Source organism: Myotis yumanensis, unplaced genomic scaffold, assembly GCF_028538775.1.
Source record: "Myotis yumanensis isolate MYYU_CA2020_CCGP unplaced genomic scaffold, mMyoYum1.0.hap1 SCAF_24, whole genome shotgun sequence".
Classification (NCBI taxonomy): domain Eukaryota; kingdom Metazoa; phylum Chordata; class Mammalia; order Chiroptera; family Vespertilionidae; genus Myotis; species Myotis yumanensis.
Genome location: NW_027223775.1, coordinates 6,743,114 through 6,767,070, shown reverse-complemented (window position 1 = coordinate 6,767,070; position 23,957 = coordinate 6,743,114). Strand labels below are relative to the sequence as shown.

Genomic DNA, 23,957 nt, shown 5'->3' with positions numbered 1-23,957 from the left:
GAATATCCTAGAGGTGATTTCTGAGGAACTAATGATTTGTTGAAACAGGAACAGGAACACATAACTGAAGAGGCAAAAAAAAGGACCCTGTAAATAAAAAGAAAGAAGAATCCCAAGAAAATTCACAGTGAAAGGTTTAGCAGAAGGTTTTGCAGACCTTACTTACTAGCTCCTTAAAATGTTTGAAAACTTGGAACCCACACTGAAAGGTTTGCAGACCTAGATAGGAATATACAGGAATATAGCATTATCTATGTACTTACAAGCAAAATCTGTCATGAATAAAAGAAAGAAACCAAATCACCTTGGACATATTTATAAAAGAATGGCACCTCCTAACGCCTCATATAGGTTCTTCAGGAAGTCTTCTAGGAGAAAGTGTTGTTACCAAAGGATATGACAGCCTCGTGTGTTATTGCCCCTGAAAACCTTCCAGTAAAACAAGATGTGAAGGTGAAAGACAGTGATATTGATCATCCTGACCCTGTGCATGAGTAGGCTAGTGTGTGTGGGGGTGGGTGTGTCTTAGTTTATAATGAAATAAGGCTTTTCATTTAATAATTTTAAATAGGAAACAGCCCACAACATAAGGATATAAAAATATTTTTGGCCCTAACCATTTTGGCTCAGTGGATAGAGCATCAGCCTGCAGATTCAAGGGTCCCAGGTTCGATTACAGTCAAGGGCATGTACCTTGGTTGCGGGAACATCCCTAGTGGGGGGTGTGCAGGAGGCAGCTGATCAATGTTTTTCTCTCATCAAGGTTTCTAACTCTATCCCTATCCCTCTCTGTAAAAAATCAATAAAATATATTTTTTTAAAAATATTTTTGTACACTTGAGTGTATACCACACGTAGCGTGCTTCTCTTTGGTTTTGTTTATTTTGGCACTTAGTAATATATCAGCGCATAGTATATATCTATCTGCACATGAAAATCTTATTGTCTTTATTAACTACAGTTTGCAGCTCAGTATTACTATTAAGTAGTGGTTCATGTTATGATGTTTGTTTTTATGGTAATTGGAATATGATGTAAAGTGATACATAGCTCTTATATACCTTTTAAATACACTATCTCATTTACTCCTCAAAATAACATTGGGTGTATGAAAACCAGTTTTTACTTTTATACAGAAGATAAATAATATCAGGGGTAGGGAACCTTTTTTCTGCTAAGGGCCATTTGGATATTTATAAATCACTAGACACCCAGTGTGCGAAATTGCGTGGCCCTGCCCACCCACGTGCCTCACTGTGCTTACAGTCCTGCCCACGCATGCATAACCCACCCACTGCCCCACCACACTCATAGCCCTGCCTACCCACACGCGCCTCACCACATTTGCAGCCCCTTTTGATCCCACCACTGTGGGATCCATCAGTGCACTTCCTGGTGACCAATTGTTTGATCATTATGGCGTTATGGCCACGGGATCTTTATAATATAGACTAGAGGCCCGGTGCACAAAAATTTGTGCACTGGGGGGCGGGGAGGCCTCAGCCGGGCTTGTGTCCACTTGAAGTCTGGGACCCCTCGGGGGATGTCCACCTGCTGGCTTAGGCCCGCTCCCTGGGTGATCAAGCCTAAGCTGGCAGTCAGACATCCCTCTGGCAGCCCGGGAGCCCTCAGGGGGTGTTCACTTGCCAGCGGGGAGCAGGCCTAAGCTGCAGTCCGACATCCTTAGCGCTGCTGAGGAGATGGGAGAGGCAGCCGTCAGCCTGGCTTGTGGCTGAGCAGAGCTCCCCCTATGGGACCACACTACCACCAGAGGGCAGCTCCTGCATTGAGCGTCTGCCCCCTGGTGGTCAATGTGTCATAGTGACCAGTCATTCCCAGTTGTTCTGCTGTTAGGGTCAATTTGCACATTACCCTTTTATTATATAGGATTCTCAGGCCATATGAAATTATCCACTTAAAAAATAAGCCTTCTGCATTAGGTCAAACGTTTAACTCAGCACCTAATTCTTTGGCAGGGCCAGACCAAATGATTTTGCAGGCCTTACACAGCTACAATAGATACTCACTTTAGGATTACAGTTTTTGTGATACGGGACCCTGACTTGAATCTAAACAGTTTTAAATAACTTTAATATGTAATTAAAATGTGAAGTATAACATTTTGATTCAGATGTAACATTTTGATTTATTAAAAGATCTGACCCCAATGAATTGAACACACCTAACTAAGTACATAAGGTAAATCTATGATGACACAAAAGAAATTTAATGTTATACCACCTATATGGCTTTCTATGAAGATTGTCATTAAAACATATTGATAAAAATATAGACTAATCAAACAGTTCTGTACTACAGTGACACGTTATTAGGGGAAAAATTGAGTGTTCTCTTTCACAGTGTCTGTAGTAGTGATGGTGTTATTGCCAATATTTGTCAGCACAACAGAGCTGCCAGGGGACAGAATCATGTTCATGTTCCGAGAATCTTTTTTTCTTTTTCTCTCAGCTTGTGAAGCACTTACTGAGTGGGAATATCTACCACCTGTTGGCCCTCGCCCACCAAAAGGATTTGTGGGACTCAAAAATGCTGGTGCTACCTGTTACATGAATTCTGTGATCCAGCAGCTATACATGATTCCTTCCATCAGGAACAGTATTCTTGCAATTGAAAGCACAGGTAGTAATATAGATGACGATATGTTCAGTGATGAAAAGCGGGACAATGAGGTAAATTTTAATTATAAATTCTGCATTTTGTGTGTTTTAATATCTTATTTTTTCTCTTTGAATATTATAGTTCTTGTCAGATTTTTTTGAACTGCATTTGACGATAGGACAAAAATCTTTGAGTACCTTTGGCATATTATAGTGCTCATTAATAGAATTTAAACTGCAATTAATCTTTAATCACAGATTTTCTATTTATTTCTTATATAGCAGTTGATATAATCATGTTTTATGTTCCAGAAATTAGTTTGTTGTTTGTACAGTCATAAAATGTTCATTATTTTTAAAATATGTTCAATTTTTTTCTATATTTTTATTGATTTCAGAGAGGAAGGGAGAGAGATAGAAAAATCAATAATGAAAGAGAGCCCAGCCGGCATGACTCAGTGGTTGAGCGTCGACCTTTGAACCAGAAGGTCAGGTTTCAGTTCCCAGTCAGAACACATGACTGGGTTACAAGGCTCAATCACCATTGTGGGGTGTACAGGAGGCAACTGTTCAATGATCTTCTCATCATTGATGTTTCTATTTCTCTCCCTCTCCCTTCCTCTCTAAAATTAATAAAAAATGTATTTTAAAAATAAAAAATAATGAGAGAGAATCATTGATCATCTGCCTCCTGCATGATCAGGGACAAAGCCCTCAACCCAGGCATATGCTCTACCTGTAGTCAAACCGTTACCTTCTGGTTCATAGGTGAACACTCAACCCTATGCAACTGTTTCTGGGCAATATGTTCATTTCTTTTTTAATTAGGTTATATTTTCACTTTTTTAATGCTTTAAAGCAGGGGTGAGAAATGTCCGGCCCATGGGCCATATAAAACTCACAAAATCATTTGGGCTAGCCCTACCAAGGCAATAATAATGGGTGAGTTAATTAAATGTTTGACCTAATAATAGCATTTAATTTAATTTAATTTAATTTAATTTTTAAGTTGATAATTTTTAATAGTCTAGGAATGATGTTATAAATACCCAATGGCCCTTGGTAGAAAAAAGATTCTCCACCCTTGTTTCAAAGTATATTTAAATTCTGCCTTTTTTGATTTATGATCTGTTGATTCTTAGGGTATTTTATATTTTTCTCTGGTAAAGAAACAGACTTTTTCATTAGTTTAAATAATGCTGTATGGTCTCATTAACAGTATTAATTAACAATAATAGATATTCAGGCCATCAGTCCAAAGTATCCAATCCTATATAGTAAGAGTAATATGCAAATCAATCGAATGGTGGAATCATCAGTCGCTATGACACGCACTGACTACCAGGGGGCAGACACTCAACTCTCCTTGGTGGTCAGTGTGCTCCCCTAGGGAGAGCCCCGCTCAACCAGAAGCTGGCCTAAGCCAGCAGGCAGACATCCCCCAAGGGGTCCCGGACTGCAAGAGGGTGCAGGCCTGGCTGAGAGGATCCTCTCCACCCCCTAGTGCATGAATTTCATGTACCAGTCCTCTAGTATAATATATGAAGAATGTGTTATTTCTATAAGAAAAAATGGAAACCTAGAAAAGCTAGGTAACTTACTTCCCCAGGGTTACATATTGCAAACATTCCTTTGTCTCTAGTTTAATCTACTCACCTTTACCTCTTTCATATTATACAACCTTCAATAAATGTTCAGTATTATACTTTTATGATATTTCTATAATGACTCTCCTATGAAATAGTTTGTATAAATACTAACATTATAAAATGAAAGTTATGTGCTATAGATATACAAATTATAAAATAATGCAAATCATTTATTCACTATTTGTTTCTACTTATTTCACTGTACTCTCTAAGTTATATTATATAACTTCATCGATGATGTTTTTGGTCTCTAGAGTAATGTTGATCCCCGAGATGATGTATTTGGATACCCTCATCAATTTGAATACAGACCAGCATTAAGTAAGACAGAAGACAGGGAAGATTACAATATTGGTGTCCTAAGACACCTTCAGGTCATCTTTGGTCATTTAGCTGCTTCCCAGCTACAATACTACGTGCCCGAAGGATTTTGGAAACAGTTCAGGTAAGTTATGAGTGGATAATTTGGTTTTATGAAAACTCAATATACTAATTTTAAACTTCCAAAATATATTAGAATATATATACTCATTTAATATTTAGTAGTATTCTGTTTAAGTTTTTTCTTTATCATTGCCTCAATAGGAGGGAATAAAAATGATCCAAGTCTGGATTTTGTTCATTGCATTCCTGTGCTATTTTTAGTATTTACTGTTTTCCTTTGTTCCTGTATTTTTTAGGATTTCAGATCATATGGTTTGTGATAACTACTCAGCTCTGCTGTTACAACAACAAAGCAACCATAGATAATATGTAAATAATGGGGTGTGGCTCTTTCAATAAAACTTTGTACATGGACACTGAAAGTTGAATTTTATACTCCATATAATTTTTACATATAATGAAATACTGTGGTGTTTTTTTTTCAATCATTTAAGTATATATAAAACTTTCTTCCCAGACCTAGTGGATATGTTTGTATTATAATACTATAGTACAACTGAACCAAAAATGTGAAAAGAAGGAAGGGAGGGCGGGGGCAGGGGTGGGTGGGAAGGGAAGGAGGAGAGGAAAGGAAAGAGAGAGGTAAATTAAGAGAGAAAAGGAGAGAGGGAGGGAAATTAAGTAAGAGGGAAAAGGAGAGAGGAAGGGAGATTAAGGGTATGGAAATATGGGTTTGAATACTATATGATAACAGTAGAAAATTTGGTGGTGTTTTTAATTTTTGGGGTTTTCTTGAATCCTCACCCACCTGAGTATATGTTTCCATTGATTTTTTTTCAGAGAGAGTGGAAGGGAGGGGGAGAGACAAAGATATATGCAACCCAGGTACATGCCCTTGACCTGAATCAAATCTCAACTCTTCATTCTGCAAGCTAACACTATCCACTGAGCCAAACCAGCTAGGGCTGGTGGTTTGTTTTTAGTTATCTTCTAACATGACCTAGGTATTAGCAACAATTTTTTTTTTTACATCATACATGGTATTTTTGTTTTCTCAGCACTGGGCCTATTTTTAATCCATTTTCTAGCCCAGGCTGGTGTCACTCATTTGTTTGGAGTGTCATCCCCTATATCGGATGGCATTGGGTTCTATTCCTGGTCAGGGCTTATAGCCAGGTCAGGACACATGCAAAAGCAACTGATTGATGTTTCTGTTTCTCTAAAATCAATTTTTTAAAAACTAAATTAAATGAAATCCATTCTCTAAAACAGTAATGACTAATCTTTTCTCTTTTTCTTTGGAAATAATCCCTTTATTTGGGCATAAATAGCTATCAATTTTTCAATATGGCACTAAAAGTTGATGCAGAATTAACCATCCAAGTAGCATTTATAAGGTCCAAGCGAGGGTGACTTTTTCCTCTCATAATGATCTCTTTGCTTGAATTCAAAATACATCAATGTACTGATTTATCAAACAACTACTACTCTTATCAAGGGCTACCTATCAGCCACACCAATAATTTCATGGTAATTCTTTGACACAGGAGTACCATTTTTAATATGCTCTTCACTGTCATTATGATTGCCCCCCAATACATAGAATGTATTAGTTTGTTTCCACTTCTTTTATGAAGGGATAAACACTTAACATTTGCCCTAGCCATTTTGACTCAGTTTAGTCAGCACCTAAACTGAAGGATCCTAAGTTTGATTCTGGTCAAGGGCATATACCTCGGTTGCAGATTCCTCATCCCTGGTAAGAGTGTGCAGGAGGCAACCAATCAATGTGCCTCTCTCACATCAGTGTTCCTCTCTGTGTCTCCTTCTCCCTTCTACTCTGTCTAAAAATCAATAGGAAAAATATCCTCAGGTGAGGATTAACCAAAAAGAAAAAAGACTCAGCTTTCATTTCTAATGTTATTTTGGTTTCTGTTATGAAAAACATCTATTCTGCAATAGTATAGTACTTGTTTTATTCCATTTTCTCCTTAGGCTTTGGGGTGAACCTATTAATCTACGTGAACAACATGATGCCTTAGAATTTTTTAATTCTTTGGTGGATAGTTTAGATGAAGCTCTAAAAGCTTTAGGACATCCAGCTCTCTTAAGTCAAGTCCTAGGAGGTTCCTTTGCTGATCAGAAGATTTGCCAAGGCTGCCCACATAGGTAATTGCTATTTAATGTTTTTAATATATACTTTCTGTAGGTCTTTTAAAAAATTATGTAAATTAAATCTTCACTAGTACTTATGTATGGAAATAGTGCATGCCAGTTACTACTAAATGTCTATAATTGTGAAGGAGTTATATTCTGTGTTCTATTGAAATATATACATACTACAGGTCTGGTGCATGACATTCATACACTTGGGGGTGGGCAAATTCCTCAGCCTGGCCCACGTCCTTTGCAGTCCTGGAGCCCTTGGGAGATGTCCAACTGACTCGGCTTAGGCCTGTGGGGTCACAGTTGGACATCCTCAACACTGCCACGGAGACAGGCCGCTGTGCTCGCCAGGCATGATCCCAGCTTGTGACTGAGCAGCGCTCTCCCTGGTGGTCAGTGCCTGTCATAGCAACCGGTCGTTCCATCTTTTGGTTGATTTGCATATTACCTTTTATTATATAGGACTAGTAGCCCGGTGCACGAAATTCGTGCACTGGGGTAGGGGGGAAGAAGGGGCTCCTCAGTCTGGCCTTCACCCTTTCCAATCTGAGACTCCTCAGGGAATGTCCAACTACCTGTTTGTGCCCACACTTTTAACAGATAACAGCTCCATTGTTGTTCCTTTCTTATGCTTAAAACCATTGGGATTAGTAGGTATTCAAAGTGTATATACATTTTGGGGGGACACCCTGTATATCTCTAGTCAGCGGTGAAAGAAACCAACAGCAGATTTGGAACCCCCAGACAGGGAACCTTGCTCACTCCCCACATGTCTCCCCACTTCACTTTCCACCTTCGTGGGCAGCAGGAGAATCAGTGTTTTCTCTCATTAATTCAGAAAAGCACGTCCTGTCACCCGCTGCCCGGCAGGAGTGCGCTAGGCCCCAAGCAAGCGAGGCTCAGTCAGGGCAGCCTTCGCTCATGGGTGCTGGCACCCAAAGTGCACATTCCTCCTCTACAGTCGCCCCGACTATCCCACTGTTTCACTGAGAGGACGGAATTCCTCTTTGCCTCTGGGCTCTTGATCTTGAACCCTGACCAAAGGCACCTCAGAGAGGGCCGCCTGCGCCCACCAAGTGTGTCTGTCTGTACCTGCTCCTGCCTCAGCACCTGCATTAACCCCCTAGAGGTGATCTCGTAGCTGCACTGGCTTCCGTGGGAACAGGGCATCACCACTCCGCCTTCTCATTGTCATCTCACAAGGCGCCCACTCTCAGCACCCAGAACACCCAGACACTCTTCAAGGGACATGAGTGCATTAGAGGAGATGTGTGCACATCCTGTGGGGGTGTTAGGCATGCCGGGTTGATGGAAGTGCGGTGGAGAGGCGGGGGGAACTTGTGCATGCCTTGGTTTACAACTGTTGCAGGCGTGGGAGGGTGACAGTGTGCTGGGGGATGTTCGCATGCCAGGGTGGGGATGTGCACACTGGAGGCCTCTGGCTTTGCCGATCCACAAACCCCCATGATGCGGCCAGGAGGACGTCAGTCTGGCCCGCCACGGTGGCTGTCCCTGCGATCCTGCACCTTCTGGGCCAGGAGGCGGATCTTGCGCAGTCACTCCTGGGCGCTCATGGCTGCCTCCCCACTGTGAAGGGTCACGGATCCGAGTCCCGGGACCGTGCACAGCCTCAAGCGCTGCCCCCTACCCGGCAGGGTCACAGATCTGTGTCTTGGTCCCATGGACAGCCTCAAGCACTGCCCCCCGCCCGGCAGGGTCACAGATCTGGGTCCCGGGACAGCGGACAGCCTCAAGCACTGCCCTCCACCCGGCAGGGTGACGGATCTGGGTCCCGGGACAGCAGACAGCCTCCCGAGGTGCCGCCCGTCTGGCAGGGTCACAGATCTGGGTCCCAGACCGCAGACAGCCTTGCCTGCTGCCACCCGCCTTCAGTATGCAAATTAGCCGCCATCTTGTTGCTTCAGGGTGGGGGTCCCCACTCGGGGTCCTGGCCAGTCTGGGTGAGGGGCTGAGGGCTGTTTTCAGGCTGGCGGGCGACTGAAGCTCCAAACCTCTCCTTTTTTTTCTTTTTCTTTTTTATTCTGGCATTTATTTACCTTCTATGGCTGTCACTGGAGCTGAGAGCTGGCTTTCTCTCTGAGGCTCGGCTGCTGAAAGCAGGTTTCTGGCCTTTGTTTACCTTCTGTATTCGAAACAATGTTGCAGTCTTGCTGGCTGAAGCCTGGCTGACTGAAAGGAGGTTTCTGGGGTTTTGTTTAGCTTCTATATTTATTACAATGTTTCAAATTGCAAGCTCAGAGGCCAGCAAGGCAGGCAGGGGAGCTTGGCTTCCTCCGTCACTGAAGCAAGCAAGCCTCCCTGTTCGCTTCTAGCTGCCTGGCTGCTGGCCGCCATCTTGGCTGGTAGTTAATTTGCATATCTCCCTGATTAGCCAGTGGGAAGGATAGCGGCCATATGGCTAATTACCATGTTTCTTTCTTATTAGATAGGATATTTTTATTTTCAGTAAATTTTTGTTACTATTACTGTAGTAAGTATTTGAGTAAATAATTGAGGAGTAATAGAAACCAGTGATAAATAGTTGTATACTTTTTGGTTTGTTTTGTTAATCCTCACCTGATGATATTTTTTAATTAGTTTTTAGTGAGAGTGGAAGGGAAGGGAAGAGACAGCGAGAGAGAAACATGGATGGGAGAGAGACCCATCAATTAGTTGCTTCCTGCATGTGCCTCAGGTGGGGCCAGGGATCAAGCATGCAACCAAGGTACATGCCCTTGACAACCCTTCAGTCCTCCCACCTTCACTATAACCACTGAGCAAAACTGGCAAGGGCAAGAGTTGTGTACTTTTTCTTGTCTAGGACATTTTGTCATGAAATGTCAGTTTCCATAAATCAATAGTTATTACTTAAGATATTTGCCTGTCATGGTATAGTTAGAATAATAATTGAAATATCTTAAATAACTTTGGAAGATAGCTGGCAGTCTGGAGCACTATTTCCTATGGAAATTAAAAAGTTGCCCTTTAAATTATCATCACCTAGTGGCCTGGTGCACAGATTCGTGCACATTGAAAGGAAGTTAATTTGAAGAAATATTTTAATATCACTGTTCACCCTTTCTCTATATTAGAAGTGTCAACCAAATTTATGATTGACAATGACAGATCGAAACACACTCGTGATTGGCGCCAGCGGGAGCTTTATATATATATCACACATGCTTGCGACAATGTTTATTTTTAAATTGCCAGTGTGCATCATATATGCTGGCCGGTCAGTTGGTCAGTCATACAGATGGTTGGTCACTTAGCCTTATATATATATAGATCTTTGTCATTCTTAAGATAGGTTGGATGTGTTTGCACATCAAACCATTTATCAAGAGTTAAGACATTCTGTGTTATGGAGTTAATGAAAAGACAAATTGATTTATATAGGGCTTCTAATAAAAATTAAATTTAATACTCAGTTATTGATAGTTCACAAAGTTAATCAATGGGCACACATTTATTCTTACTGTGTGGAAGTTTTACTTTAGGGCTTGACTTGTGTTCACATAATGTTGATTTGAAATCCTTTCTCACCAAAATAATCAGTCTTATTCTCTAAACATTAGTTCTGTGTGTGTGGTTGGATAAAAGCAGGTTCTTTTGAAGATAGGGAAATCATTTGGGGAAATGTAATATTACATAAATGAGAAATTTTATCATGTCATTCTTTTCATAGTGCCATTCGTTTGGAAGTTGGGGATATACTTAATCACCTGGCTTGACCACTTTTAGTTCTTAGGAAAAGACATTTTACATTAAACAGACAATAAAAGTATACAATTCTTTATCACCTGTTGCTGTTACTCCTCAGTTATTTACTCAAATTAAGTACATATTTCAAGAAGTTCTAATTATTGTCGTCTAGACACCCAGTGCGAAATCGTGCAGGACCCAGACCTGCCTCGCCAGAGGGACCTATCAGTGTACCTCCTGGTGACTTGTCATTTGGTATTTACAGTGTTATGACCACTGGCTTTTTATAATAAAGACTAGAGGCCCCAGTGCACAAAAATTTGTGCACTCGGGTTGGGGGGGACCCTCAGCCTGGCCTGTGCCCTCTCACAGTCTGGGACCCCTCGGGAGATAACGACCTGCTGGCTTAGGCCTGCTCCCGGGTGGCAGAGGGCAGCCCCATCCCTAGGTGCAGCCCCTGGTCGGGCTCACAGCAGGGCTGATTGGGGAGTTAGGGGCGCTGCCCCCTGTCATGCACAGAGCAGGGCGGATCGGAAGATTGCGATGCCACCCTCAGTCACGCTCAGGGTATGGCTGATTGGGGGGTTGGAGCACCGTCCCCTGTCACACTCAAGGCAGGGTCGATGGGGAGGTTGCGGCGACACCCCCTGTCACGCACAGAGCAGGGCCGATCAGGGGGTTGGGGCGCTGCCCCCTGTCACTCACAGAGCAGGGCCAATCAGGGGGTTGGGGCACTGCCCGCTGTCACGCACAGAGCAGGGACCATCAGGGGGGTTTGGGCTCGTTACCCTGTCATGCACAGAGCCGGGCCAGTCAGGGGGGTTTGGGCTCCTTACCCTGTCACGCACAGAGCAGGGCCAATCAGGGGGTTGGGCGCAGCCCCCTGTCATGCACAGAGCAGGGCGCATCAGGGGGTTGGGGAGCTCCCCCTGTCATGCACAGAGCAGGGCCGATCAGGGGGTTGAGGAGCTCCCCCCTGTCACGCACAGAGTAGGGCCGATAGGGGAGTTAGGGCACCGCCCTCTATCACCCACAGAGCAGGACCTATCAGGGGGTTGGGGCGCCGCCACTGTCACACTCAGGGCAGGGCCATGGGGAGGTTATGGCTCTTCCCCGTCACACAGAGCAGGGCCCGTGGGGGAGTGGGGGTTGGGACGCTGCACCCTGTCACACACAGAGCCACAGGGCGATCAGGGGGTTTGGGCACTGCCACCGTCACGCTGATCCGGTGCCAGGAGGCCTCGCTGCTCCGCTGATCCTGGTGCTGGGAGGCATATTACCCTTTTACTATATAGGATAGAGGCCTGGGGGCAGGCTGGTTTGCCCTGAAGGGTGTCCTGGATCAGGGTGGGGTCCCCACTGGGGTGCCTGGCCAGCCTGGATGAGGGGATGATGGCTGTTTGCAGCTGGTCACACACCCTTCAGGGTGGGGGTCCCCACTGGGGTGCCTGGCCAGTCTGGGTGAGGGGCTGAGGGCTTCTTTCAGGCTGGCGGTTGTTGATTGAAGCTCCCAACGGCTCCTTTTTTTTAATTTTATTCTGGGCCAGCTTTAGCTCTGGCTCTAGCTCTGAGAGCAGGTATTTGGTTTGTTTCAGTTCTATAATCGAAACAATGTATAACTCCAGCTCTGAGATCCCGGCCTATATTTGTTAGAATGTTTCAAACTGCCAGCTCAGAGGCTGGCAGCGCAGGCGGGGAACGTTGCAGTCTGCAGTCCCTGGAGCAAGCAAGCCTCATGTTCGCTTCCAGCTGCCTGGCTGCCAGCCTCCATCTTGGCTGACAGTTAATTTGCATAAGGATATGCTGATTAGCCAATGGGAAGGGTAGCGGTCGTACGCCAATTACCATGTTTCTCTTTTATTAGTGTAGATACTTTAGTGCTACTGAAGAGTCCAAAGTATTTTTTATGTAATAGAACATTGTTTTAGTAGAGCATTCTATATTTTAAGAGAAATTGTCAATTCCATATATCCTCTAAGATTTCTTTTCTATTCCCTGTGGACTAATTTCTATCACAGTAGTATCATGCATTATAAACCATCTATAAAAACTTTTATTTGTACACGCATTTTATTTTTTCTTGACCCATTGTATGCCATAAACACCTATAGACGCAAGCAGTGGACCTTCCCCACACACCACGCGCGCCTATTGAAAAAAAAAAAAGTTTTCCCTACGTGGCAGCCCTGATCAACTTTAAAATCATTTTTTGTGAGAATTTTCAGCTGAAAATATTCAAAAACACCCGAATTGTAACAATTATTCTTAAAATATTCGTTGCAAATTATTTTTTAAATTAAATTCAAAATATCATGGAATGTGGGGATGGTTTCTGTTTTGGACACATGGCAGTTAACTGATTAATTAAAAAATTTCTAAATGTGAAGATTATGTCTAAAACAATATCTGTGTCCATAGGCTATGCATATATGCATATAAATCCTTTGGTTAATCTCTTCCTACCTCTCTCTTACCACTTCCCTCTGAAATTTGTTGGCCTGTTGCTTGCTTCTGTGTCTCTGGATTTACTATATTCATTAGATTCCACATATAAATGAGAATATGTGGTACTTGTCATTCTTTGACTTATTTCACTTAACATAATAATCCCCAAGTCCCTTCATGTTATCTCAAAGGGTAAGAAAGAAATCCTTTTTTATAGCTGCATAGTGTTCCATTGTGTAAATGTACCACAGCTTTATAACCTGCTCACCTATTGAGGGTACTTTGGCTGTTTCCAGATCTTAGCTACTGTAAAGTGCACTATGAACAGAGGGGTGTTCTGATTTGGTGTTTTGGGATTCTTTGGATATAGTCTTTTTTTTTTCCTTTGGCTATATTCTTAGAATTGGGATCACTGGGTCAAATGGAGTTTCCATTTTTAATTTTTTGAGGAAATTCCATACTGTTTACCACAGTGGTTATATAGTCTGCATTCCCAACAGCAGTGCACTAGGGTTCTTTTTTTCCCACATCCTCAGTAGTGCAGTGCGATGAAGTCCTGGGAAGAGGGCAGGAGCAGGGTGGAGATGTTCAACAATAAAGATAAATTTAAAATAAATCATATAAAAATATATAAATAAATAATATTCCCTTGTGTTTTAAACATGGTAGGCACTCTTGATATGTCTACTGCATGAATGGACTTAATGGTTGAGTCTGTTTTCCACCTTCCATTATCTGAGTTTATTAGTGTGTGTCATAAATTTCTAAAAGTCCCTTTTGTAGGATATCACTACAATTTGGAATGCTGACTTCATCCCACATTTATTCTTAACTAATTTTTGTGACTGTAGAGCAAAGAAGTAGAGGCATACATTGTGTTGGATCCTAATATCTAAGTGCTATAAATATTAATTGCTATTTTTCCATTATAGAAATGGTAATCTTTTCCTGAACTTTATGAATCCTTACCTTTATCTTGTCAATAATTACTATTTAAACAGATAATGCAAGTTGCAGTGTGAGAAAATATAAAGAACTTAAGCAATTAGGCCAAATAAGCTTTAACTTCAAATCAGCACTCTGCCTGTAATAAACTGGACCATATTAGTCTTTTTGACACCAAACCCCCGACCCTGCCTGTTTCCTCATGAGAGAAGAATTTATTCATAGCTCTTTTGGGGTTTTTCATGAAGGCAATGGAAAGAGATTATGTGTATAAAAAATCTAATACATTGACTAAAAAAAGATAACTGTAAAATATTAATAACACAGTTACTAATGCACCTGACATGATAAAGTAAATACTGCAAATTTATTTTTCATCAAATTCAAAACTAAAGATAATATTTAGAAACCAAAGTAATAAATCCTTTTGATTATTTCCTTTTTTTACATTCATATTACTGATCATATTATTTAATATCTTTAGATACGAGTGTGAAGAATCTTTTACAACTTTGAATGTAGATATTAGAAATCATCAAAATCTTCTTGATTCTTTGGAACAGTATATCAAAGGAGATTTATTGGAAGGTGCAAATGCATATCATTGTGAAAAATGTGATAAAAAGGTCTGTATGGTTCAATTTTAAAAAATACATATAATTGCGTTTAATAGAGCTGGAATACATAACAGTTGTTTGTGTCTAACGTAAAAATTTACCTTTGCTCCATCTCTGCTTTTTCATAGTGGTAACAGAGGTAGTCAAGATGATAACTGATTTAAGAATTTGTCAGGGAAATTATTTTGAGAGAAAATAATGCAGTGGACTAGGAAAAACCATTTCAGTTGGGTAATTAATTTTAGAAATCACTGTAGCTAAAAGTTGCAGTTACTTTTTATTTTGCCCTGAAGTAAGTTGCCATTAGCCAACTACCACCTTAAGAGTTGATAGAAAATATTTTTCCCTTTCTTACTCTAAGTTATTCTCCAAGTTTAGATGAACAGAATGCTAATTTTATTTGATTACATGAGATTTTTAAGTCACTTTTAATTTTAAAAAGATCTAGCCAATAATTCTTTAGATCCAGCCAACTAATTTTATTTCTAGCCACCAATTTTGTCTATCAACAGTTTGTGTGATACATTTTTTATGGCAAAGAGTAAACATTTATTTTGGCCCATCATGCTCTCTCATCTGTAGAGTATTTGCATTGGTTTGACTTGAAATGCCATTTAGATTATGACCTCTAAAGCCATTTGTTCTGCTACCCACAGCTCTAGACAGTTTCTTCTGGGTTACTACTTCTTTCTTTGCTTTTTTTTTAAAATATATTTTTTATTGATTTTTTATAGAGAGGAAGGGAGAGGGTTAGAGAGTTAGAAACATTGATGAGAGAAAAACATCAATTAGCTGCCTCCTGCACACCCCCCCACTGGGGATGTGCCCGCAACCAAGGTACATGCCCTGGACCAGAATCGAACCTGGGACCCTTGAGTCCATAGGCCGACGCTCTATCCACTGAGCCAAACCAATCAGGGCCCTACTTCTTATATATACACTCATAAATCACATTTTATTTTATTTTATTAAATATATTTTATTGATTATTTTACAGAGAGAAAGGGAGAGGGACAGAGAGTTAGAAACATTGATGAGAGAAAAACATCAATTCAGCTGCCTCCTGCACACTCCCCGCTGGGGATGTGCCCGAAACCAAGGTACGTGCCCTTGACCAGAATCGAACCTGGGACCCTTTAGTCCACAGGCTGACGCTCTGTCCACTGAGCCAAACCGGTCAGGGCATATTTTATTTTTTTATAAAAATAATAGAGGCCTGGTGCACAAAAATTCGTGCACTCAAGGGAGTCCCTCAGCCCGGGCTGCGCTTTCTCACAGTCAGGGACCCCTCGAGGGATGTCCACCTGCTGGTTTAAGCCCTCTCCCCTGGGGGATTGGGCCTAAATGGGCAGTAGGACATCCCTCTCACAATCCAGGACTGCTGGCTACAAACTGCCTGCCTGCCTGCCTGATTGCCCATAACCGCATCTGCCTGCCAGCCTGATCACTCCCTAACCACTCTCCTGCCAGCCTGATTGACACCTACCTGCTCCCCTGTCAGCCTGGTTGCCCCTAATTGCCCTCCCCTGCCAGCCTGGTCCCCCCAACTGCCCTCCCCTGCAGGTCTGGTTGCCCCCTAACTGCCCTTCCCTGCTGACCATCTTGTGGCGGCCATCTTTTGACCACATGGGGGAAGCCATCTTGTGTGAGGGTGTGATGGTCAATTTGCATATTACCTCTTATTATATAGGACTCAAGGCCCAGTTTATGAATTCTTGCATGGGTAGGGACCAGCTTTCCCCATCCCTTGCAGTGTGTGTAACAGCAACTGGTCATTGCAGTTGCTTAGGGTTTTATATATATAGATATATTTTTATTGATTTCAGAGAGGAAGGGAAAGGGGGAGAAACATCAATGATGAGAGAGCATTGATGTTCTGGGGATGGAGCCTGTTACCTGACCAGGAATCAAACTGACTTTCTTGTTCATAGATCAATGCTCAACCACTGAGCCACAGCAGCAGGGCATAAACTACATAGTTTATAGTAAGGACCTTAGTAGCACTTTTTTCAGAACATAAGATTAAATGCATTAACATATGCAGCCCCTTACCTGGCTTCTAAATGGCATACATAGTAGCTAGTTTTGTAGTATTTCTCTTGTTTGTTCAAATTATATTCTGTTAATTAGCATAAAATAAACATCAAAATACATGATTGATCAGTAAGCAGTAGTAGTATTGAGTCAGCTAGCTATCAGTTTCTGCATCACTAATCTTTGTAATTTGCAACCAAATGAGAAATTATTTACATATTTTTGTTTGCTGTGAACATTTTGAAAAAGTCAGTAGTTTGTTACCATTTATTCACCTATTTGTAAATAAATTCAGATAGATCATAAGTTTTAATATATGTTAAGTTGCTCTGTTGTATTTGATAAAAGAACATTGTTATTTTTTATTTATTGTAGGTTGATACAGTAAAGCGCTTGCTAATTAAGAAACTGCCTTCTGTTCTTGCTATCCAATTGAAACGATTTGACTATGACTGGGAAAGGGAATGTGCAGTTAAATTCAATGATTATTTTGAATTTCCACGAGAGCTGGATATGGAACCTTACACAGTATCAGGTGTTTCCAAGCTCGAAGAAAATAATGTAAACACAGATAGTCAGTCAATACAACAGATTTTGCAGTCTGGAAGTGAGACAGCAGAAAGCACAAAATACAGACTTGTAGGAGTGCTTGTACACAGTGGACATGCAAGTGGTGGACATTATTATTCGTACATCATTAAAAGAAATGGTAAAGATGGTAATAGAAATCGCTGGTATAAATTTGATGATGGAGATGTAACAGAGTGTAAAATGGATGATGATGAAGAAATGAAAAATCAGTGTTTTGGTGGAGAGTACATGGGAGAAGTATTTGATCATATGATGAAGCGCATGTCATACAGGCGACAGAAAAGGTGGTGGAGTGCTTATATACTTTTTTATGAACGAATGGACGTAATAGACCAAGATGGTGAGATGATAAGATACATATCAGATCTAACTATCACAAGACACCATCAGATTATGTCACCAGCCATTGAGAGAAGTGTATGGAAACAAAATGTGCAGTTCATGCATAACCGAATGCAGTACAGTTTAGAATATTTTCAGTTTATGAAAAAACTTCTTACATGTAATGGTATTTACTTAAGCCCTACTCCAGGTAAGTTTCTGGAATATAGCTTCTTGTTAATAAAGAATACTTTTTGTATCACAGACTTTTTTTATTAGGCATCTATGTTTATATTTAGTAGGTTGGGGTTTTTTTTAAGTTTTTCCCATAAATTTATTAGCATTCCAATTTTTAAAAAAAATATTTTTATTAATTTTAGAGAGCAAGTTAGAAGTTGAGATAGATAGAACATCAATGATAAGAGAGAATTATTGATCAGTTACCTCCTGCACAGCCCTCACTGGCGATCTAGCCTGCAACCTAGGCATGTGTCCTGCCCGGGAACTAAACCTTGACCTCCTTGTTCATTGGTCACTGTACAGTCACTGTACCATGCTGGCCCGACTATCATTCCAATCTTAATGTGTCAGCATTTTTAGTTCAAAGTCAAATATTTAAAATGCCTATACTTTTGAATAGTGATGTTCAATATTTAGAAACACAGAAGAGCTTTTACTTGTAAACAGTTGTTTTGACTCAAAAATTAGTTTGAAACATAGTTTGGTGAAGTGCTGAGATAACCACAAAAGAATGCTTTTACCTAAGATTTTATAAGCATGGGGCATTTGTTTAAACACATTTAAACAATTCTTTTTTATGTGTGCTTTTTATTCAAGGACAAGATCAGTTGTTGCCTGAAGCAGAAGAAATCACCATGATTACTATTCAACTTGCTGCTAGATTCCTCTTTACTACTGGATTTCACACAAAGAAAATAGTCCGTGGCCCTGCCAGTGATTGGTATGTGGCTTTGCCTTTTTTTTTTAATTGATTTTTTAGAGACAGAGAGAAAGAGATCAGTTTGTTGGCTTATGCATTTATTGGTTGATTCTTGTATGTGCCTGACTGTGTATCAAACCTACAAGGTTGGTGCATCAGGACAATGCACTGAGCTGCCTCTCTGGCTTTGCATTTTGTTCTTACTATTCTTATAGTTGGTTTAATCATTATTATAGTGCTTTATTTTTCCCTAACCAAGGGAATCTAATTTCAGATGTCAAAGATAATATAAACATCTGGTAATAATGTTGAGAGAAGTTATATTAAATTTCTTAGTGTGCCTTTTATTAAAAGACTGGAGTCCGGATGCACAAAATTTGTGCAGGGGGCGGGGATCCCTCAGCCTGGCTTGCGTCCTCTCAAAATCTGGGACACCTCGGGGGATGTCAGACTGCTGATTTAGATAGATCCTAAACCTGCAGTTGGACATCTCTCTCGCAACTTGGCACCCCTCGCTCCTAACTGCCCGCCTACTCTCTCCTAGCTGCCCTCCTGCTTGCTCCTTATTGCTTGGCTCGCCACTCCTTAGTGCTGCCACTGAGGTGGGAAAGCAGTGATTCTCAACCTTCTGACCTTTAAATACAGCTCATGTTGTGACCCAACCATAAAATTATTTTCGTTGCTATTTCATAACTGTAATGTTGCTACTGTTATGAATCATAATGTAAATATCTGATATGCAGGATGGTCTTAGGCAACCCCTGTGAAAGGGTCATTCAACCACCAAAGGGGTTCATGACCCACAGGTTGAGAACCGCTGTGGAAAGGCTCCTGCCACCGCCACTGTGCTACCAACCTGGCTTCTGGCTGAGCGGCACTTCCACTATGGGAGCACTCAGACCACCAGGGGGCAGCTCTTGTGTTGTGTGTCTGCCCCCTGGTGGTCAGTGCGTGTCATAGCGACCGGTCATTCTGGTCCTTCCGCCCTAAGGGTTACTGGGCTTTTATTATATAGGATAGGATTGGCTCCTCCCTGGCCAGTGTGGCTCAATGGAAGTATCAACTCATGAATCAGAAGATCATGGTTCAAATCCTTGTCAAGGTACATGCCCAGGTTGTGGGCTTATTCCCCAGTAGGGGACGTGCAGGAGGCAGCCAACCCATGATTCTCTCTCATCATTGATGTTTGTCTCCTCTTCCTCTCCCTCTCTGAAATCAATAAAAATGTATTTTTAAAATTTGGCTCCTGTTTTTATTGTATTTGTTGTCTATTTTATCACAAAATACTAAACTTTATCTCTACTGGAGAGAATTCTGGCTTATGTTTATAAAGGTAGACGATTATTAAATGGTTATAGTCTCAAGTTTCTAATTATAAAAGTATGGAGGACATTATAATACCTTGTTCTAACAACTATTTTTTAAAATATATTTTTATTGATTTTAGTGAGGTAGGAAGAGTGAGAAGGAGATTAAAACATCAATAATTGAAACATTGATTGTCTGCCTCTACTGGGTATCAAGCATGTCCCCTTGACCGGAATCGAACCTGGGACTTTTCAGTCCAAAGGCTGATGCTCTATCCACTGAGCTGAACTGGCTTGGGCTCTAACAACTATTTTTAGCACCGTTCAGATTAGAAGATGTTAAGGAGATAATCTGGATAAAGAAGAGTTTGATAATTTGTATTCACCTATACAAGTTCTCATTTAATTCATTTTGTGACTAAGATTAACTACATCAAGTCACAGACTGATAGTTATATTTCATCCAGCCATGACCATTAATTATACAAAAGATCTTTCCTCTTTATTTGGTTTATTAAATAAACTGGTTGGGCCCTAGCCAGTTTGGCTCATGGATAGAGCGTCGGCCTGTGAACTGAAAGGTCTCAGGTTCAATTCTGGTCAATGGCATTTGCCCAGGTATTGGGCTCGATCCTCAGTAGGGAGTGGTGTGCAGGAGGCAGCTGATCGATATTTCTCTCTCGTCAGTGTTTCTAACTCTCTATCCCTCTCCCTCTCTGTAAAAAATCAATAAAATATATTTAAAATATATATATATATACACACATATATATACACACACACACACATACATATATATATATATATATATATATATATTCAATAAAAAAAACTCTTTGGTTCACTATGGTAATCAGAATGAAAGCACATAAGTAAAAATTTATTTATTTATTTGTTTGTTTATTTTAGGTATGATGCATTGTGCATTCTCCTTCGTTACAGCAAGAATGTACGATTTTGGTTTACTCATAACGTCCTTTTTAATGTTTCAAATCGCTTCTCTGAATATCTTCTGGAGTGTCCTAGTGCAGAAGTGAGGGGTGCTTTTGCAAAACTTATAGTATTTATTGCACATTTTTCTTTGCAAGATGGTCCTTGTCCTTCGTCTTTTTCATCTCCAGGACCTCCTAGTCAGGTAATTAAAAATATTTTTGTAATTATGATATGCTTACAAGTAAGTCTGATTTCTGCAAGGTCATGTCAATAGACATAGATATCTGCTTGACATATTTACCATATATAAATCCAAGCATACATTATTGAATTCATTAAAATTGTTTCACAGTAATGAGTAATGGTTATTGGGCACTTCAAAAAACATAAGGAAAATTTCTTCTGTTTATTCTGTTACTTGTAGTTGTGTATAAGTCTTCAGATTCTGTATGTTCTGTTAATTTGACTTTTTTAAATATATTTTTTATTGTTGCTAATATTACAGATATCTCCATTTTCCCCTCTTCCCCCGCCCCCTTCCCAGCTCTTACCCATCCCTCTAGATCAGCGGTTCTCAATCTGTGGGTCGCAACACCTTTGGGGGTTGAACGATCCTTTCACAGGGGTCGCCTAAGACCATCCTGCATATCAGATATTTACATTACAATTCATAACAGTAGCTAAATTACAGTTATGAAGTAGCAACAAAAATAATTTTATGGTTGGGGGTCACCACAACATGAGGAACTGTATTAAAGGATCTCGGTATTAGGAAGGTTGAGAACCACTGCTCTAGATCTTCACTACCCTATTGCCTGTGTCCATGCATATCTACACTAATAAAAGACAAACATGCAAATTGACCATACCTTTGCTACACCTTAAGCCACTCCCACCAGCCAATCAGAGTGACTATATGCAAATTAACCCAACCAAGATGGCGGCCGGCAGCCACAGAGCTGGAGCAAGCAGGAGGCTTGGTTGCCCCAATGATGGAGGAAGCCAAGCTTCCCTCCCGCCCACCCTGGCTGGCTCTGTGCTCCTCTCAAGGCTACAAAATTTCAATTATAGAAGGTAAATAAATCTCAGAATAAAAAAAAAGAAAAAAAGGAGAGGCTGGGAGCTTCCATCGCCGGGGGGGGGGCTTGGCCAGCCTGAAAACAGCCCTCAGCCCCTCACCCAGACTGGCCTAGCACCCCACTGGGGACCCCCCACCCTAAGGGGGGTGTTGCCAGCCTGAAAACAGCCATCAGCTTCTCACTCAGGCTGGCCAAACCTCCATGAGGTGAGGGTCCCCACTGAGGGGGCTTGACCAGCCTGCAAACAGCCATCAGCCCCTCACCAAGGCTTGCCAAGCACCCCCAGGGTACCCCCACCCTGAAGGGAGTGTGACCAGCTGCAAACAGCTATCAGCCCCTCACCCACACTGGCCAGGCACCCCAGTGGGGACCCCCACCATAAAGGGGGTGTGACCAGCCTGCAAACACACATCAGCCCCTCACTCAGGCTGGCCAGGCACCCCAGCTGGCCCCACCTGTGCACCAGGCCTCTATCTAATCTAATAAAAGAGAAACATGGTAATTAGTGTATGACCGCTACCCTTCCCATTGGCTAATTAGCGAGATATGCAAATTAATCACCAGCCAAGATGGCGGTTAACCGCCAACAAAGATGGTGGTTAATTTGCATACGTAGGCACAATACAGGGATGCGAAGGGAAAGCACAGAAGAAGCCCCCTGCCACTGACAGTGATCGGAAACCCAGGGGGGAGCTAAGAGCCGGGCCACCTTTGCCCTGCCCCCCAGCCATGATCGGAGAATCGGGTGCCTTTGCCGCCCCGGCCAGTGATAGCGGGAAGTAGGGGTGGAGCCAGCAATGGGAGCTGGGCAGGGGCAGAGCCCACGATCTCAGGGCGGCTGCAGCTGTGGGTCACCGCTGCCCGGGCCTAACGCCTCAGCCAGAGGCATTAGGCCTGGGCAGGGGCGGAGCCAGCAATCATGGGGATCAGGGGCAGAGTTGCTGATGGTGGGAGCTTGGGGTCCCCTGCCCAGGCCTAATGCCTTGGCCACAGGTGTTAGGCTTGGGAAGTGGTGGAGCAGGAGATCCCTTGGAGAGCTGTGGGTCCCCTGCCCAGGCCTAATACCTGGGTGAGAGGCATTAGGGCGGAGCTGGCAATTGCAGGGAGCAGGGGCTGAGTTGGCAATGGTAGGGAGCTGGGGGGTCCCTTGCCCAGGCCTAATGCCTTGGCCAGAGGTGTTAGGCCTGAGCATGGGCAGAGCCAGCGATCGTGAGCAGGGGCGGCATGGGCGATCGTAGGGAGCTGGGGGTCCCCTGCCCACCCTGATCCAGGACACCCTTCAGGGCAAACCAGCTGGCTCCCACCCATGCACCAGGCTTCTATCCTATATAATAAAAGGGTAACGTGCACATGCAATTTTTTTTCAAATATATTTTATTGATTTTTTACAGAGAGGAAGGGAGAGGGATAGAGAGTTAGAAACATCGATGAGAGAGAAACTTTGATCAGCTGCCTCTTGCACACCCCCTACTGGGGATGTGTACGCAACCAGAGTACATGCCCTTGACAGGAATCGAACCTGGGACCCTTCAGTCCGCAGGCCGATGCTCTATCCACTGAGCCAAACCCGTTAGGGCGGTAATGTGCAAATTGACCCTAACAGCAGAATGACTGGGAATGACTGGTCACTATGACACACACTGACCACCAGGGGGCAGATGCTCAATGCATCTCCCACAGGGGGAGCTCTGCTGAGCCACAAGCCAGGCTAACAGCATCACAGCGGCTATGGTGGAGCCTGTCTTGCCTCCTCAGCAGCTCTGTGGATGTTCAACTGCAGCTTCAGCCCGCTGGCAAGTGGACATCCCCCAAGGGATGTATCACTGCCAGCTTAGGCACAATCCCCCGGGGAACAGGCCCAAGCCAGCAGGTGGACATTCCCCGAGGGGTCCCAGACTTCGAGAGGCCACAGGCTGGGCTGAGGGACCCCCGAGTGCACAAATTTTTGTGCACCGGGCCTTTAGTCTTATATAATAAAAGAATAATATGCAAACTGACCCTAACAGCAGAACAACTGGGAATGACTGATCACTGTGACACACACTGACCACCAGGGGGCAGACACTCAATGCAGGAGCTGCCCCCTGGTGGTCAGTGCACTCCCACAGGGGGAGCTCTGCTCAGCCACAAGCACAGTGGTGATGGCGGGAGCCTCTCTCGCCTCTTCAGCAGCGCTAAGGATGTCCAACTGCTGCTTAGATCTGCTCCCTGCTGGTAAGTGTA

General features: G+C 42.4%; 1 protein-coding gene across 3 annotated transcripts in view; it reads left to right on the top strand.

Annotated features, from left to right (window-relative positions):
- LOC139000635 (ubiquitin carboxyl-terminal hydrolase 9X) overlaps positions 1–23,957 on the top strand; it is a 272,439-nt gene that overhangs the window by 225,616 nt on the left and 22,866 nt on the right. For 2 of the 3 annotated variants that reach the window (XM_070402776.1, XM_070402775.1), the window contains 7 exons: positions 2,470–2,690; positions 4,522–4,712; positions 6,647–6,820; positions 14,397–14,538; positions 16,939–17,686; positions 18,313–18,436; positions 20,632–20,857. In XM_070402776.1, the coding sequence (XP_070258877.1) occupies positions 2,470–2,690; positions 4,522–4,712; positions 6,647–6,820; positions 14,397–14,538; positions 16,939–17,686; positions 18,313–18,436; positions 20,632–20,857 (1,826 nt within the window). The remainder of the gene's footprint in view (positions 1–2,469; positions 2,691–4,521; positions 4,713–6,646; positions 6,821–14,396; positions 14,539–16,938; positions 17,687–18,312; positions 18,437–20,631; positions 20,858–23,957) is intronic. The other variant, XM_070402777.1, reaches the window with a different exon arrangement.